This window comes from Hemicordylus capensis, chromosome 2 (genome assembly GCF_027244095.1).
Source record: "Hemicordylus capensis ecotype Gifberg chromosome 2, rHemCap1.1.pri, whole genome shotgun sequence".
NCBI classification, from domain to species: domain Eukaryota; kingdom Metazoa; phylum Chordata; class Lepidosauria; order Squamata; family Cordylidae; genus Hemicordylus; species Hemicordylus capensis.
This window is the reverse complement of record NC_069658.1, coordinates 174,053,402-174,070,675: the sequence shown is the minus strand read 5'-3', so window position 1 is coordinate 174,070,675 and position 17,274 is coordinate 174,053,402. Positions and strand designations below refer to the sequence as shown.

The 17,274-nt window shown below is 46.9% G+C and overlaps 1 protein-coding gene across 7 annotated transcripts in view; it reads left to right on the top strand.

The window, feature by feature from the left end:
- DOCK6 (dedicator of cytokinesis 6) overlaps window positions 1-17,274 on the top strand; it is a 164,227-nt gene that overhangs the window by 86,454 nt on the left and 60,499 nt on the right. For 6 of the 7 annotated variants that reach the window (XR_008315388.1, XR_008315389.1, XM_053291865.1 and 3 more), the window contains 6 exons: window positions 226-330; window positions 5,128-5,217; window positions 6,697-6,792; window positions 7,581-7,721; window positions 9,111-9,224; window positions 17,042-17,212. Coding sequence is in view for 5 of the 7 variants with exons in the window: in XM_053291865.1 (XP_053147840.1) it covers window positions 226-330; window positions 5,128-5,217; window positions 6,697-6,792; window positions 7,581-7,721; window positions 9,111-9,224; window positions 17,042-17,212 (717 nt within the window). In the remaining 2 variants the exon portion in view is untranslated. The remainder of the gene's footprint in view (window positions 1-225; window positions 331-5,127; window positions 5,218-6,696; window positions 6,793-7,580; window positions 7,722-9,110; window positions 9,225-17,041; window positions 17,213-17,274) is intronic. The other variant, XM_053291864.1, reaches the window with a different exon arrangement.

Here is a 17,274-nt window from a genome sequence, read left to right as displayed (position 1 = left end):
CTCTGGCTCAAACTGAGCCCTGGAATCAAGCTTCTCTCTCCTCTGCCCTCCAGCCACCCCAGTCATCAAAGTTTGCGTGGCTCTCTCCCACCCCCCACCCCCCTTCAAAACAGCAGCAGCAATGGTTGTGGTTCTTTCTGAAGCGACTTGGTTCATTTGCTCTGATCTTTGCCCCTCCGTTGTGATTATTTTTCCTTTCATGCTTTTCTTTTGCACACTGCCTAGGGGATCGACCGTTCTCACTCCTGGGTCAACTCAGCTTATGCCCCTGGAGGCCCAAAGTCTGTGCTTCGCAGAAATCATCCGAACTCCAGCACGGACTTAAAGCAGGTGCCTCTCCTCTCCTCCTTACCATCCTCGTAGCTTCCCTTTGTTTCCCTCCTTCACTTGCTTCTCAGAGTGCAGCTGCAGTTGTCCTTGTTTCAGTTGTGGGCTAAGGTTAAAATCAGTAAGCTTTTCCAAAAGGCTAGAGTGGGAGGCTGAGTTGAGCACAGCAATGGGCATTAAAGGCATTTCCATAAGAAATAGTTTTACTACTTGACAAACATGTAAAATGTCTTCTACTTTACCTTTATCACTTTGAAAGGATTACATTCATGAGCCCTTAAAATAATACATGTATCTTAGGAACCTAGGAAGCTGCCATATACTGAGTCAGACCATAGGTCCATCTAGCTCAGTATTGTCTACACAGACTGGCAGCGTAGGAGGCACAGTTTTGAGATTGGAAGCACACACAGCCAAGGTCTGGCACAGTCTTTGTTTGCAAAGGTCTCTGTAAGGACTTGTTTTCCTTCCTTGTGCAACTTGCATTTGTATATGCTTAAGGTAGTATGGTGGATCACTTAGGCCTGATACAAATATAAGGTTGACAGATCTACAGTTAGGAGATTGGGAGCATTCTGTGATCTTTGCTTTTTCCTCTTGTATGTGGCTCCTTTCAGAGCTCATCATGTTGAGTGTTGTGTATGCCAGTCTTAGCACTAACCATGGTTATTTTCAACTGTGGTTCAAACTGGGTTTGTTATTTTTTTGTTTGAATTAATCATGGTTAGCATAAAGACTAGTGCACAGGTAACATTAACCGTGGTTTGTTTTGCAAAAGAGAGGGAGGTGGAAGGAGCATGTGAGCTCAGGCATAGAGGGGAAAGATAACCACCAATCTTCCTCTGAATTCCAGTTGCTGGGAAGCAGCAGCAGCAGCAGTGGCATATTGCTTTTATCTCCTGCTTTGGGGGCTTTCTAGAGGCGTTTGGTTGGCCACTGGAGAAAATGAGATGCTGGACTAGATAGGCCTTTCATCTGATCTAGCAGGGCTGTTGTTATGTTCCTAACCCTGGTTAGGGAGATGTCTCATCTGCACTGGGCCTTTCTAGATGAGGCTGCAGTGAAATTTCCCCCCTTGATAGGCCGCCATTGGCAGGATCCTATGTACTTTAAATTACTGTGTTTGGCAGAGGTGTGAGGAGTGGGGGATGGATTGCAGCAAGCAGAGGAATCTCTGGGCTGATTTGCAGGTCTCATTCTCCACAGAACAAGGATCGATGTAGTGAAGGAAGGATACTACCTGCAGACAACTCCCAAGCACCAAAGATGTTGGAGGCTGAGGGGACCAGCTGGGGCAGTCAGGCTAGTGTAGCTGAATCGTGGAATCTGGGCAAGGGGCAATTTTTCAATTCCCTGTTCAGCTGTAGAAAGATTATGGTGACTGGCCCAAGGGTGACTTCTCTCAATGTAACCTCACAGAGTGGTTATGAGAGTGAAAAGGGGATAAACTCATGGTTATCACCACTGAGGCAGGATGGGATAAAACTGATAGAGAAATATATTGGGTTCGTGGGAATTAAAAACAAAAACAAAAAGAAAAACAGCATTTCTCCTTTGATCTGGAGCTTCTAGCTTTGGCATATGTTGGCTCAAGTTTTTTAGGGTCTCTCTGCAGTTGGATAATACACATGTTCTGGAACTTTTGTGCATGATGAAATCAGGTTCTTAAGTCTCTGAGCCTTGCACCTTCTCATCATACATAGAACATACAGTATGAGAGAACTAGGAGACACTGTGTTTATCTTGAATGCAGGAACTTAACTCTCTGATCCAAAATCTGCTTTCAAGGAGAACAAACTAAAGATCTGCTTCCAGTCTCACCGGGGTCATCTGCATTACATTTTCCAGCTTCTTGGAGCTGAACAAAACTGCCAGAAGTTGGACACTCCCTTTGTGCAGAAAAAGTGGGTTCCACTCCTGTTTGCCCCTCATCCTTGGTCGTCAGTTAATGACCTTAATAATGCCTTTGACTTATGCCTTTGGAAGAAGTAATAACTCTTGCAATTTTTCAAGGATCCTAGGAAGAACTATGAGTACTATTTACTGGATGCAGGGTGTGTTTTGCGTTTCCCTTGTTTGCAGGATTCTCTGCATCCTGTTCGAGTGCTCTGAAGTAGTTGGTTGTCTTTTCACTCTTCAACAGTGCCATCTAATGGCAGCTGTGCGGATCGCAGGTCCTGACCTTGTCTGTCTATAGATTGTTAGTGGCCGGTCTTTAAACATGATCAGCACAAGTTACGTCCAAAAATTGAGCCTGTCACCCTAGTGCAACTTATAAGATGTATGCAGCTCCCCTGTGCCTTTAAGTGGCGTTGCCTTTAAGCTACTACTCTAGTGCAGCCCTAGAGCCAAAGCCATGCCTGTGGGCCCTCCTACTCTACTTCCAGGCATCCATGAAAACTCACCCTGCCAATGTCACAGGCTGGTCACCCCGGATATATACCCATCCTCTGTGAATATGCTTCATCCTCATGCGGTATCTTGACCTATACATTAATGAATTTGCATATATGCACTTGAGCATGGCACTCCAGTGCTATGGATCTGCAAGTCCAGAGTGCTGACACTCTGGTACAGGTGGTGGTTCTGGTTTGTTTCCTAGATGTGATTAGGCAGGAGGCCAAGCTAGACTAATAAGAACATTTAAATTTGTAGTGTATTTTGAGATGTTCAGAGTGTTTCACATTATTGTTTCAGTAATCCTATCCTGCCTACTAGCCTACCTTACAATTTTGTTTTATTGTTCCTATACTGCAGATGGGGACTGAGATTGAGAGATAGTGACAGGTCTGCCACTCTGAAGTGCATGGTTTGGTGGCCTTAAGCATGCCACTAGATCAGGAGCGTAACGATTGTCCCAAGAAGGCAGTACTCCTTACATGGGAAAAGAGAGGTTTCAGTTTTCACTTTCCTTTCCCTCTGGAAACCTTAATGCAGACAAAAGGTCTAAAAGCAGCACTTGGGCAGAGATATTAAATATTTAAATACTCCCTCAATAATTATAATATAATATATAATATGATTATTTATGAATTCAAAAATGTGGCTTGTTGATCTTGCTAATCTCTGATAGTCAAACGAGGGCTCTTTGTTAATTCATTAGACTTCACCCCTTTAAACTGAACATCAGGCACCCTGGTCTGACTAGCGCAGCTTGTCTTTACAATTCTGCATATCTGGGATCAGATATCTGGTCCCTTGAAATCAAGTTCCTTTTATGGTTGTGGGGAAGATGTTTGAAAATATACAGGTGGAATTTGTGGATTCCTCTAGTGTCCAGAAAATTGAACTCCTTTGTCGCGCATACCTTTCCGTTTGCTAGCCTTCCTACTATCTATTACTTTACCCACCCCCAGACACATACATAGACCAGGGCACAGAGTATAATTGATCCCTCTGAGCAACAGTCTGGTTGACTAAAGCTCTACTAGTTGCTTATCTGCTGAGTAATGTTAATATGAAGAGCAAGTTCCCCTGTGTTCCCTGCACAGTTTAGATCTATATGAACACTTCTAGTCCTGACTGGGAAATGAAAATTGTCTAGTTCAGTCTCCTACCCTGAGTCTGTGCAACTCCAATTGGCATGAGCTACAAGTGTACAGTAAAGGATATTGGACTGAGTGAAGAACAACAGATATTTTTAATAACCTTTTCTAACTGGGCAAAAGTACCCATTATAAAGTGGTGGCTCTCTTATTTTGAGCAGGGGAACAGCAGCTGTTCCTATACAGCACCAGTGCAATATTTTTCCAGTGGCTGCTGCTGGGATCTAACTTGTCTTACCTTCTAGATTGTGAGCCTTCTTGGGACAGGGAACCATCTTATTCCTTTTCCGTATGAACAGTTTTGAGAACTTCTTGTGTTGAAGAAAGATGTATAAATAATAATGATGATAGTAATAATAAAAAGAAATGATGCTCAACACCCTACCGCCCCAGATAGCTTATGCAAGAGAGATAATTCCTCCCCTTTCTCTTGCATTCCTATGTGTCTTTCAGCCCTGGTTGTCTGAGCAGATTAGTTCTGGGCTGTTGTAGAAGAGGGGGATTGACTGGCAACTACCACTTTTCTCATGCATTCCCCCTCTTCCACTTCCATACTGGCAGCTCTGGTCTCACAATTTGCCAGCATGAGACTGCCTCTTTCCTTACAGTTGATATCTTGCAGGAGAGACTCACTGGCTATTCCCAGAGAATTTGGGAGCCTGTTGATCTGCCCACTCAGTTGTAGTGACAGTATCCAAGACTGTGGCTGTGCCCAGATCAAGGGCACAGGGAGCAATGACGTCCTTGTCCCTGACTTTTCTGAGTTTCCTTGTATCTCCTCTGCTTAGTGGACAAGCAGGGAGGGCTTCTGCAGGTGAAAATGCTGCTGGCTTTGGAGGACTTCTGGGGTGGAGTACCTGAGAGTGAGTGTCTTTGGATATGAGAGTGGCACTGGGCATGGAGCCTACAGCGAAGTGGATAAATGAATGAGTGTACTTTTTTTAGTGGTAAAGAAAAGCTGTGTTGGCTGTTTTGCTGGTGGGGGGAAAAGCCAACTGTAGTGAGTAACCCCCCCGACCTGTGATTATTTAATCTGAGCAACCCTGGAGTTGGTAGCCGCACAGATCCCTCCTACCCTCCTGCTTCCAGGTTGGGTATGGTTTGCTTTCCGATTCTGAGCTCCTTCCTCTCAGGTAAGAAAGCCAGGCTGCTTTTCCACAACTCTCACCTCACTGTTTCTTCTGATCTGAGTAATGCCTCTTTACCACTTCTGTGTCTTCTTCTTTTCTCTCTCTTGCTGCTCCTCATCCCACAGGCTGCAGAGCGAGCACCTAATCGCATCTCCTCCTATCTTGAGGGCTCCACTTTTGCTCCACCTACCCCGATGAGACCAGTGACTAAAAAGGTAGAGAAGGGCTGGGAAGCACCCGAGTAGCATTGCCCTGGAAGGGAGACTTAAGCTGTGATCCTGTGCACACTTGGGAGCAAGTGTCTTAGTTCCACGTAGGCATGCATAAGATGTCTCAGGCATTTGGGTCAGAAACTGTGGTGGAGAACCAAGTAACACGGGATGTTGGGCTTTTGCAACAATGTTGTTTGCTGCGAATGTTTAACAGAAGTATGGGTGGCTCTACAAAATGGAATGGTCCTGGCGGAGCCCTGAGACTGGTGCTTACATCTCCATGGCTGATTGACTTCTGCCATACAAAATTCCAAGCCTTAACTGTCATGGGAGAGTAAACCACTTTGTGTTAAAAAGCCCACCCTCCTCTTACAGCTTCCCCACTCCCTATCATTCTTCTGTTTCTACTTTCCACTCTTGCCCCTTTGTTGCTTGCTCTTTGCTTCTTCCTTGCTGAGCTGCTGCTCTGATTCTTCCATTCAAAATGGACAACTCACCTGGACCTTCCTCCCAAACCAAACAGCCTAAACCACTCTTGGAGAAGTGCTCAGTTTACACCAGGAATGGTCATATAGGCTGGGCTGTTCAGCTTGCCTAATGCAAGCAGCAGTGAAGTGGGATCTGCTCCTAGCTGGAGCGCAGGAGGAAGGGCAGCTTGAGTTTTGTGACTGCTCTTTAGCAGGTATGCTGTGACCCAATTGCTTTTGAGTCTGTGCTTCACTGAAAACTTTTTTTGTGTTGTGTGGATGGGGAAATCCCACAAGCCCCACCAAGAAGCCGCAGCAGACAAGGAAACTTGTCTGAACTGTCCATTTTGGAACACATGCTCCATAGTTCTTTGAGAACTCAAAAAGGTAAAAAACAGAATGCAGGTGACCCCATTTACGTGTCACATTTGTGCATACGTCTCTCTCCACACTTCCAAAAGCCTCTGTGTGGAGAAGGAAGTCTGGAGTTAATAATATTATTCTATAAATGGCTGTGGCAGGCTTTACACGAAAGCCTCTGCCTTCTTGGCCATTGATGTTGATGAGACCGTGAGCTAAATGGATTGAGTTGGATGGGCATGAGTTTCACCCAGAAGCATCCACCCATGAAAGTTGATTGGGAATGAATAATTCCACAAAAATCTCATTAGGGACTTTGGATGCTGCAAAGGAAGCTTGTGTTCAGAAGTGTGACTGTTTTCTGGTCTGCGTGAAGCCATTGGTTGGCTGCCTTTGGTCTTCTGCAGCTTCTGGAAACAGCAAGGGGCTTGGTGTCTCAGGCAGGGAATCGGAATGCTCCAAACTGATTCAGAGCTGAAGAATAAAGAGTGTAGATGAGGGCCACATTCTCATTTGCCTCCCTCCTCTTGCTCTGAAAGCACCAGGGTATGACTAGAAAACTGATTCTGTAATCATTGGCCTGGATTTTCACACATGGCATGCTAAGCCCTGCTTCCCTTGGTAATGAAGTCTCTCTCTCTCTTTCTGCTTGTAGCTGCTTCACGAAGAACTGGCCCTGCAGTGGGTGGTGAGCACCAGTGCAGTGCGGGAGGCTACCTTGCACCAAGCCTGGTTTTTCTTCAAACTGATGGTACATTCCTTGCTTCTGGCCTTTCTGAGCAGATCATCAGTCCTTGTTGACAGGAGCATCCACCGTCTGGTTGCTCCTTTAGTGTCCCTTTATCCATTTCCTGTTTTATGCTATGTCCTCACAATAGAAAGTTTGGGAGGACTGAGTTGTCCCTTGGGGTATATGGGCATACCTTGGCATCCTCCTATATTGACATTTAAACAAAAAATTCCCCTGAAGCAGTAGGACATTACCAGAAATGTGTAGTTGTGCAGGGTGCTGTATGGAAAGGGCCTCACCCAGGTACATGTCTCACCATTTTATACTGGGAGGCGAAGAAAGATGGTCAGGAGCAGGTGCAAGAACCTGACTAGCTCCACCCCTGTGTGATGGACATGATAGCAGATATCTCAGATGTTCTGCTCCACTTGTCTCATTCTGGAAGCTGTGAATTTGTTTCCAGAGAATAGTACTTTGAGAACTTTTAAAAAATGAAAGAGAGTACAGGTAACTCCACATTTATTGTTTGTGTGCATGTGCGTTTCTCCCATCCCTTCAGTCAGGGCAGTGTTGTAGCTTGAGTAGAAAAATTGATTCTCAGCTCCATGTTGCTGTGCAAAATGACCTAAGTAAGGTGCACACGTAACTCATGTTAATGATTGGTTCTAGGGGAGAATTTCCCCAGCCCTGGATAGCCAAAAAGGCAGGCTCAGGTCCAGTTTGGAAGCCCTCAGGCGTGAAGGCATCGGGCTGCTCTTCCTCATCAAGAAGGGCTCTCTGTTGCTGACAGTTGCTCACTCTTCCTGCAGGTGAAGAGTATGGCACATCATCTATTCCTGTGTGACAAGCTAGAGGCGCCTCGCAGGCTGCGCTTTCCTGGCCGCTTTGTCGATGACATCTCAGCCCTTGTGTGCGCAGTCAGTGCCGAAATTGCCAGCCGTTGCCAGAAGGTTTGTGCCAGGATTCTACGATTTGCCTGTCTGTCCATTCAGACTTTTCTGTACACTTCACTCCTCAAGCACACAGGGTGACTTAATTCATGTTTTAAATTTGCATGGTTTACTACTACGAATATTTATACCGTCTCAAAGTGGTTTACATAGAAAAACAATAAGTAAGTTGGTTCCCTGTCCCAGAAGGGCTCACAATCTAAAAAGAAACACAAACTGGACACCAGCAGCAGCCACTGGAGGGATGTTGTGCTGGGGTGGTATAGGACCAGTTGCTTCTCCCACTGCTAAATATATGAGAATTGCCCCTTTAAAAGGTGCCTCTTTGCTCAGTTAGCTGGGGGAGTATATGATCCAAATCTACCTGCTCAGCCATGAGCCAGGGGCCATTGTTGACATCTCTGTGGAGTGACAGGGATGCTCCTTTGAGTGAGGGGTGGGGCTGTAACACAGTGACAGAGCCCATACATTGCATGTAGGAAGGTCCCACATTCCAGTCCCTTGAATCCCTAGCAAGGGCTGGGAATGGACCCTAACCCTGAAACCCTGGAGAGCCACTGCCAGTCGCCATGGACACCACTGACCTTGGCAAACCAACGTTCTGACTCACTGTCAGGCAGCTTCATGTATTTTTAGATATAAGTGTGCCTTCAGGGGCAACAAGGTACAGATTTCTCTCCCCCACCCCTTCCCTTCCCCCTATACAACGTGTGTAAATGAATGCACCAAGCTTTATATTTTCATATGTAAGAGTAATTTACAGGGTCCAACATGTTACAAAAAAGGACAATAGACATGGAGTATTCTTCACTGGCTGCCCTGGGACATTCTGTAATGACCCACTGTCAAGTCCCCTATGTGTAAAAGGAGAATTCTGAAGTTTCTTGTGGAATAAACAAAATGGTGTCTCCTAATGGTAGTATTGCAGTAGCAAGTAATAGGTGGATACATGCCTCAGATTTTGTTCATAAATGTACAGCCATGCAGATATAGTACATCTAAGTGAACTTAGATAAGATGAAAAATAATGTCTTTATAAAGGAAGCTTTGAAAAAGAAATAATTTGTGTGATTATGTAACTTCACAAAATCTGAAGCATGGCCATCTGATGTTGTTTTCTGTGAATATTTGATGTTGTAGCAAATGTAAACCCTCTGGGCACAATCCAGTGGGGACTTCTCTCATGCAAGCTTCATTCATTGACATGATGGATAAGAATTGTATAAGTGCTTTGCCCCATTTTCTCCTTGCCTTCTATGTTCACTGCTTGTCATTAGCTTTTGGAGATTTAACCCCTTCTCCAGCTCTCAGACTCTGTTCTTAGGCTGCCAGAGACCCATGGAATCCTGTCTGGTTGCCATCTCAGGCACTCCTGTGCTTCTTCCATAGGATGTAGAACTGGTGGAACATCTCAACAGCAGTTTGGCCTTTTTCCTCAATGACCTGCTGTCCCTCATGGATCGTGGCTTTGTCTTCAACCTTCTGCGTGCCTATTACAAGCAGGTAACAAGGTGAAGCCTGGTGGTACTCTTTCCCCAGGTTCCTTGGAGAAGATGCCATACTGACTGGCACAGAGACCTGTGGTTTTTTGTTCTAGAAGTGATTGTGGGAAACCTGGTGAACTCGGGAAACTCATAATCTGAAACATATTGATGGTTTCTGATAAACATGTACAAAATGGCCCGTGATTGGTACTTCCTCTAGTATTTTGTTGGACCGGATATAGCTGGGTGTTTGATGAAGGTTCAAATCCTTTCTACAGTTTAGGAACATCAGAAGCTGCCTTATACCAATTGTTCATTGGTTCATCTAGCTCAGTATTGACTACACAGACTAGCAGCAGCTTCTCCAAAGTTGCAGGCAGGAATCTCTCCCAGCCCTATCTGGAATCTCTCCCAGCCCTATCAAGCATGCAGATGCTCTTCCCAGAGCAGCCCCATCCCTTAAGGGGAATATCTTATAGTGCTCACACATGTAGTCTCTCATTCAAGTGCAAACCAGGGCAGGCCCTGCTTAGCAAAGGGTTTGCACAATTCGTGATTGCTACCAGAAGACCAGCTATCTTCCCTGTTTGTTCCACATGGGTTGTACTTTAATGTTTTTTAATCTCCATGTGTTATCAATGATCATTTCAGAAAAGGAGGGAAAATACACACAGGCATGTTATGAAAATTAAAACAAATGGCTTAAGGAGGATATTGATAATTAGATGATGATATTAGTAATTGGCTGTAATTCTAGATTTTGAGTTTCTTGATCTGAAAATTTCAGTCTAAAAACCCCCATCAAATTTCTGTAGCTCCTCCTTGTGATTCATCTGAGTACTCTGGGTTGCCCTAAAATATTGTGTGCAATATGAGAACAGTACGGAGTGACCTTTTATTGAATCAGGCTCCTCATGTATGTCTTTCTGCCAAGCAGATCATTCTAGTCCCCAGGGGATGAATCAATTTAGTTTCCTCCCTATCTAATTCCTTCCTTCCTCTCTCTTCTCGGTTCTTGTTGCCAGGGACATCTCATGGGTTATCCCTCCCCACTAACTCTGACACAGGACAGAAATCTGATTGGAAAAACAGATAACACGCCCACTCGGTACTGAGGGCGATAACCCTGCCCCAGTTCTTTCTGTCCTCACCTTAGCTCCAGTAGCAGATTCTTACTTCTCCATGTATTTTCTCAATTCTTGCCTTTTCTGTCGTGTCCACTCTCCATTTTTCTTCAGTCTTTTATCTATCTATCTATCTATCTATCTATCTATCTATCTATCTATCTATCTATCAGCTTTTATCTGTCTTCTCCCCCCCCCCCGTTTTCTCCACCTTCTCCGTGTTGCATGGAGTGGGGGCATAGAGGGAGAACACTTTTAGTGCCCAGGGGAACAAAGCAAGCTCACTTTGGACTGGGGTGCTCCAAAGCCCTCGAAGCTTCAACCCTTCCACGAGCCACTTCTCCGGAAGCAGGCCCAGACGCCAGCGTGACGATCTCCGACGCCCCGCTCCCAATAGCGGCCCCCGAACAGCCACCTACTGCTGTGACGGTGACGGCTGCCTTTGAGCCGCCTGCGCCACTCGCTCCCGGATCCGTGCCGAGTCTCCTGCCTTCGGGCCGCGAGACTTGTTTGTCAGCAGCCTGGCGTGCAGCTGATAGGAGTGCGGGTGCGCCCCACTCCCAGGAGATCGTTTTTTCGCGGCTGCCCTCTTCCAATCCTCCTCCCTGCTCGGCTGAGATTCGGGCGATAGCGGAGACCCAAGACCGCATCAGACGCAAAATGGCGGCAGAGGTGGGTAAAACGACGCGAAAAGAGGCAGAAGCGGCCATTTTGGTGGAGCAAGAACAGCTTCTAACGGTTTCTCCCCCTAGAGGGACTTCTTCCAGGGAGGTAACGGGGGAACTTTTAAGTGTTTGTGGGGACCAGGGTCCTTCCGTACCCGGAGTTTCTGTGACTATTCCTAAAACGGTACCTCCTGACTGGCAGGCATGGTTTAAAAATGCCATAATCGATACCAGAATTATTTGCAGAGGTAGTGAAACAGGAGTGGCGGCTTCCCGTGGCAAATAGGAAGCCCCTGGCAATATCTAACCATTTTTATTCCTTTCAGGAAGAAGCCGCGGAATTATTTAAGACACCCTGTACAGATGCGCCGATCGCGCAGTTGGTATCAAATTCCCTTGTGCCACGGGATGGCGAGGTAACCCTTAAAGACCTGGCTGACAAAAAAGCAGAGTCGGCGTTTAAGCACACGCACGATAATTCTGCTCAGGTGACCAGAGCGGCGGCAGCAGCCTCTATGGCCGCAAGGGCCTCCTTACTCTGGCTAGATGGTCTATTAAATGAACCACCGTCTGACAGTATTAGGTTGAGGCAGCAGCTGGTCAAGCTGCAAAAAGCACAGGCTTTTATAGCCGATGCCACTCTGGACTCCATCAGGTACTCTGCACGGGTGGCCGTAGCTTCCGTCTTAGGGAGGCGTCATTTGTGGCTGAAAAATTGGGCAGTGGACAACACCTCCAAGGGTAGCCTTACAGCTGTTCCTTATGACGCCACTAAGCTCTTCGGTGAAGGAGCTCTAAAAGACGTACTAGTTGAGTCGAGCAATAAGCGCAAGACCATGCCCTCAGCAGTGCGCAAGCAGGAAAGGCCCCCTTTGAAGAAAAATTTCCAGCAATTCCAGCCCTTTCAGGGTTTCCGGCCCTTTAGGGGCCGGTACAGAGTTGCTAGACAACAAAGAGGATCTTGGGGTCGCCAGCGCTTCCCTTACAGCGGCGTAGGAAATTTCAGGCAGCAATCTGCCCAAGCTAAGCAAAAGCCCCAGCAATGACTGCCAAGCAGTACAGCTGGGAGGATGTCTAACAAGTTTTCTTCCCGCTTGGGAATCTTCCATAACAGATTCTTGGGTTATGACAGTGTTACAAGCCGGCTACAGAATAGAATTGGACGCCCCTTCCCCCCCGCAGGTTTGTCCCCACCCCGCGATCTCGCTCATGGCAGAAACATGCCGAGATGCTGCAAGCCATCCATCATCTTATGGAGATCGGGGCGGTGGAGCCAGTTCCCTCCCCTCAGAAGGGAGGGGGCGTCTATTCTATTCTGTTCACCGTCCCCAAAAAGGACGGATCAAAAAGGGCTGTCCTGGACTTAAAATTCCTGAACAAGTCGGTCAAAAGAGAATGTTTCCGTATGGAGACCTTAAGGTCAATTTCAGAAACCCTACACCACCTGGACTTTCTATCATCCATCGACCTGAAGGAGGCATACTTGCATGTGCCCATACACCCCGAAAGCAGGAAGCTACTATGCTTCAAGTACGCAGGGTGCCATTTTCAGTACGCAGCGCTACCCTTTGGTTTGTCCGCCGTGCCCAGGGTGTTCACCAAGGTCTTGGCACCTCTGGTGGCACATCTTCGACTACGCGGAGTTAGTCTTTTCGCGTATTTGGACAATTTGCTCGTGCAATCACGCACTCTACCAGAAGCGCAACAAGACCTAGAGTTAACAGTGGCAGAACTGGAACGTCACAGTTTCATCATAAACCACCAGAAAAGTCAACTGAAACCGAGCCACCATATTCGTCATCTGGACGTCGTGATAAATACAGTCGAGGATCATCTCTTCCTTCCATGGGATCGCTTCACAACTATCACGCAGGAAATAAGGACCGTTTTGACACTACCATCAGCCCTCCTCACGTCCCTAGCAAGGCTGTTGGGCCTTATGGTGGCAGCGATAGAAGTAGTCCCTTGGGCGCGATTACACCTGCGTCCGCTCCAGTGGTTCCTGCTTCCACATCAGCAGGCCATAGCGAAGAAGAAAAAATTGTGGCTATGCCTTCCTCCTCAGCTTCGGAAATCACTTTGTTGGTGGTTGAACCTGGTCAACCTATTTCAAGGGAGGGAGTTCCTGGACCCGCCAAAGCTGTTAGTAACCACGTATGCGAGCAACAGGGGCTAGGGGGCACACTGCCTTCAGCTCTCCGCTCAGGGTCGCTGGGACGAAAACGAAAGGCACCACAGTATAAATTGGAGAGAGCTCAGGGCCATTCGCTTGGCACTGGAGGCTTTTCATCCCACAGTGCAGAACCATCATGTCCTCATAAGAACGGACAACATCACGGCAAAGGCCCATGTGAACCGTCAAGGGGGGACTCAATCCCAGTCCCTACATCAGGAGGCGATTCTACTTCTCTCTTGGGCAGAGACGAACATCAAGTCTCTATCAGCGCATCATCTCAAAGGGGAACTAAATCAGGTGGCAGACTGGCTCAGCAGAGAAGACCTCCATCCGGGAGAATGGGGCCTCAATCTGATGATATTCCAACAAATCACAAGACGTATGGGCGTCCTGATAATGTACTTATTTGCGACACCAAAGAACGCACAACTAAAACAATTCATGACCAGGTTCCCCTGCAAGGGGGCAGCGGCAGTAGACGCCCTTTCAAGTCCTTGGCCAAAAGGCCTCCTATTCGCGTACCCACCAACGCTCCTGCTAGCCAGGGTACTGAGGAGAATACACCTGTTGCGCGCCCGAGTGATTCTCATAGCGCCGTTCTGGCCCAGGTGACTATGGTTTGCGGAACTGTTACACCTGGCCGCAGAAACTCCGTGGGATCTTCCAGTCAGCAACGATCTCCTGTCTCAAGGGCCTGTTTTTCACCCCAACCCGAGTTGGTTAAGACTGACCGCATAGAGACTGAGAGGGGACTGCTGAGCCAGTTCGGGTACTCCCCAGGAATTCTACGGATGATGTTAGCATCACGTAGATCGTCAACCAACCGGATATATCAGAGTACCTGGTGGGCATTCCTGCGTTGGTCTTCTCGTCACTCAGTTCCTAGGGGTACTGCTACTGCTATACTTGCTACAGTTTCTGCAGGAAGGATTGGAGAAGGGCCTGAAACTGAATACTTTGAAGCGCCAAGTGGCCTCTCTGATAGGTTTCGTATCCGGTGTCTCACGCTCTTCCCTCCAGTCTGACTCTCACCTAAAAAGATTTCTCAGAGGGGCCACCTTGATGTCTCCTCCAGTCGTACATAGGTTTCCATCATGGAATTTGCATGTGGTTTTGAGAGCCCTCCAACACCCTCCCTTCAAGCCAATTTCGACTATTCCACTTAAAAGTTTGTCTTATAAACTGGCTTTCTTGGTTGCAATAACCTCGGCCAGACGAATTTCAGAGATGAGAGCTTTATCAATTGGCAAGTCCTTCTGCATTTTTCAGAAAGAGGCGGTGCGGCTTATTCCTGACCCCTTCGTACAACCGAAGGTACTGTTGGTCTTCCATCAGTCTCAAGACGTCTATTTACCCTCTTTTTGTCCGCATCCAGTGCATGAGCGGGAAAAGCTCTGGCACAAACTGGACGTGCATAGATGCTTAAAGACATACATTATCAGAACTGCACCTTTTAGGAGTATGGACGCAATGTTCGTGTTGTTCAATCTACGGTTTATGGGATCTGCCATTACTCCTTCTACGATCGCTCGATGGATACGGTCATGCATTATGATGGCTTACGAGGCTCCACACATGACACCTCGGACTCACGTCACTGCACATTCCACCAGGGCAGCAGCTGCTACAGCGGCCTTTTCATCTAATGCTCCAGTACAGGACATTTGCAGGGCTGCCACCTGGTCAGCGCCATCGACATTCACCAAGCACTATAAGATTGATCCACATGCCACCATCCAGGCGGCCTTTGGCAGGAGGGTCCTTCAACGGGTCCTTCCGCAGGAATAGGCAGGGGCGCCCCCGCCCAAGTTGGCATAGCTGTGGTATGTCCCATGAGATGTCCCTGGCAACAAGAACCGAGAAAGGAGCATTGGTTTCACTTACCGTGAAGGCTTCTTCTGGTTCTTGTTGCCAGGGACATCTCGACCCACCCAGTTGGCACCTCCTGCCTGTTCCTGTCAAGAATTGGTCCTGTGTTTTTGGCTAGGGCAGGTGGTGTTCACAAGTACTGTTAGGAGGAGATGTTCGCATTCACTGTTAGGAACATTTCAACCTCCCCTGAGTTACCGTTTTTATGGTTCCTTCTGTTTTTTCTGTTTTCCCAAGTTTACATAGTGGATTACTGTTATTATATATGTGTATTTGTCTCACTCACGGGTCGATTCAGCCGAAAGAACTGGGGCAGGGTTATCCCCCTCAGCACCGAGTGGGCGTGTTGTTATCTGTTTTTCCGATCAGATTTCTGTCCTGTGTCGGAGCTAGTGGGGAGGGATAACCCATGAGATGTCCCTGGCAACAAGAACCAGAAGAAGCCTTCACGGTAAGTGAAACCAATGCTCCTTTCTCTCCCCTACCCCAATTCCAACAAGACCTGCACATGTAAAGGTGAAAAGAAACTGTGGCCTCTAGGAGACACTGAAATGTGTAGGGATTGAAGGATTGGACTTGCTTGGTCAGCTTGACTGAGAAATTTTGCAGAGAAAAGACAAGGGAATCTTCTAACAAAAATATGCAACTTGTCCCTTCCTATATACTGCTTTTGAAAACCTATTTCAGTTATTTTTTAAAAAAATTAGATAATTTGGGATATACCTTTTAAAAATAAATTATAAATTGAAACAGAGGGAATAGTGGGGCTGACCTGGGACGAGGGTACAGAAGGGACACAGAACCTGAAGAGAAAATTATTGTGTGTCACCATGGGCGATGGTGGGGTGGGGTTTATCTGATTTGCTCATGTAGCGCATATTGATCTTTGAGGTGATCCATGTTTCCTTACATCTTCGATTCTGCGCCTGTACAGTAATCCCTATGGAAGAATTCCAGGCTCCACGAGGCATTCTTTGGCTCACTGATTCATGTACTTGGCGCAACCATTATTTTTGGCGGGAGAGCACTTTCTTCTCAGTTCTCCTTCTTGACCGCTGCACTGCTCGCTCCGTTCATATCTTATTCTTGTTAAAAACAAAAAACAACATTCACTTTATTATTCTGGTTTTTGACTAGGGACAGTTTCACGTTTTCCCCCTTTGGCTTTCGTTTTTGACTTGCTGGTGGTTGACTGTGCTGTAAGCAGCATGTCAGGTGAAACACACTCAGCCCCAGGAGATAAGGAAGGTAGGAGACTGGATGCTATGGGATGAAGGTTTTATTCTACCTCCTGTTTAGTCATTAAGATTGCCAACTACATGGCCTGCATGGCAAAATACCATTACTCTGTCTGGGATGACCTGAAAGATGTCCCATACTCGTAACCAAAACAGAAAGATGTCCCAACACGTAACTTGAAACAGAGTCCTGTGCTAGCCCGGGTAGGCCCAGTCATGAGAATGGCCTTACTGTTTGTCCTATGCCCTAAAGATCAAGGTAGCCAGCTTTCAGTTGCCCGTAACTCACTTCTGTACCCCTCTGGTACTGCAGGATCAGGCCAGCTTCACTGTTTCCCAGAATCAATACAAATGAGAGTTTGTTTGGTCTCACTTGAGATACTCTCAGACTAGGGCAGACTTTGTCTGTTTCTGTGTTTGGTGTTGAGAATGACCCTTCTCTTTCCAGAAAAATTTACTTACTCTATTTGTACAGCATCTCAGCTACTTTTTGGGATTTGGTTAGAAGCCTGACCAAACAGACAGAAAGGTGCATATGCACCCCATAACAGAGGTTGAAGGGGTCTGCCCTGGGATGTTTCTAAGCATCCATTTTCTGCTTCATTTGTAATTGGGGCTCCAATGTAGTATTGGATGCTGGGAAATGAGATGCTGGCTCTGGATGACTGCTACCTCTGCGTAGAGTGTGATGAGTGAATGCTGCACCTAGAGTATGATTGCTGCACCAAGCAAAAGATAACCGCAGCCTTCCTTCTCCTCTCCAGATCAGTAATCGGCTGCTGAACACTCAGAACCCCAATACCCTTGTTGCTCTGAGGATGGACTTTATCCGTATCCTCTGCAGCCATGAGCATTATGTCACACTGAACCTACCCTGCAGTGGCCTCTCCCCACCTGCTTCCCCGTCTCCCTCAGTCTCTTCAGCAACCTCCCAGGTAAGTGGCTTGGGGCGTGGCATTTATTTATTTATTTAACATCTTTCTATACCTCTCAAAAC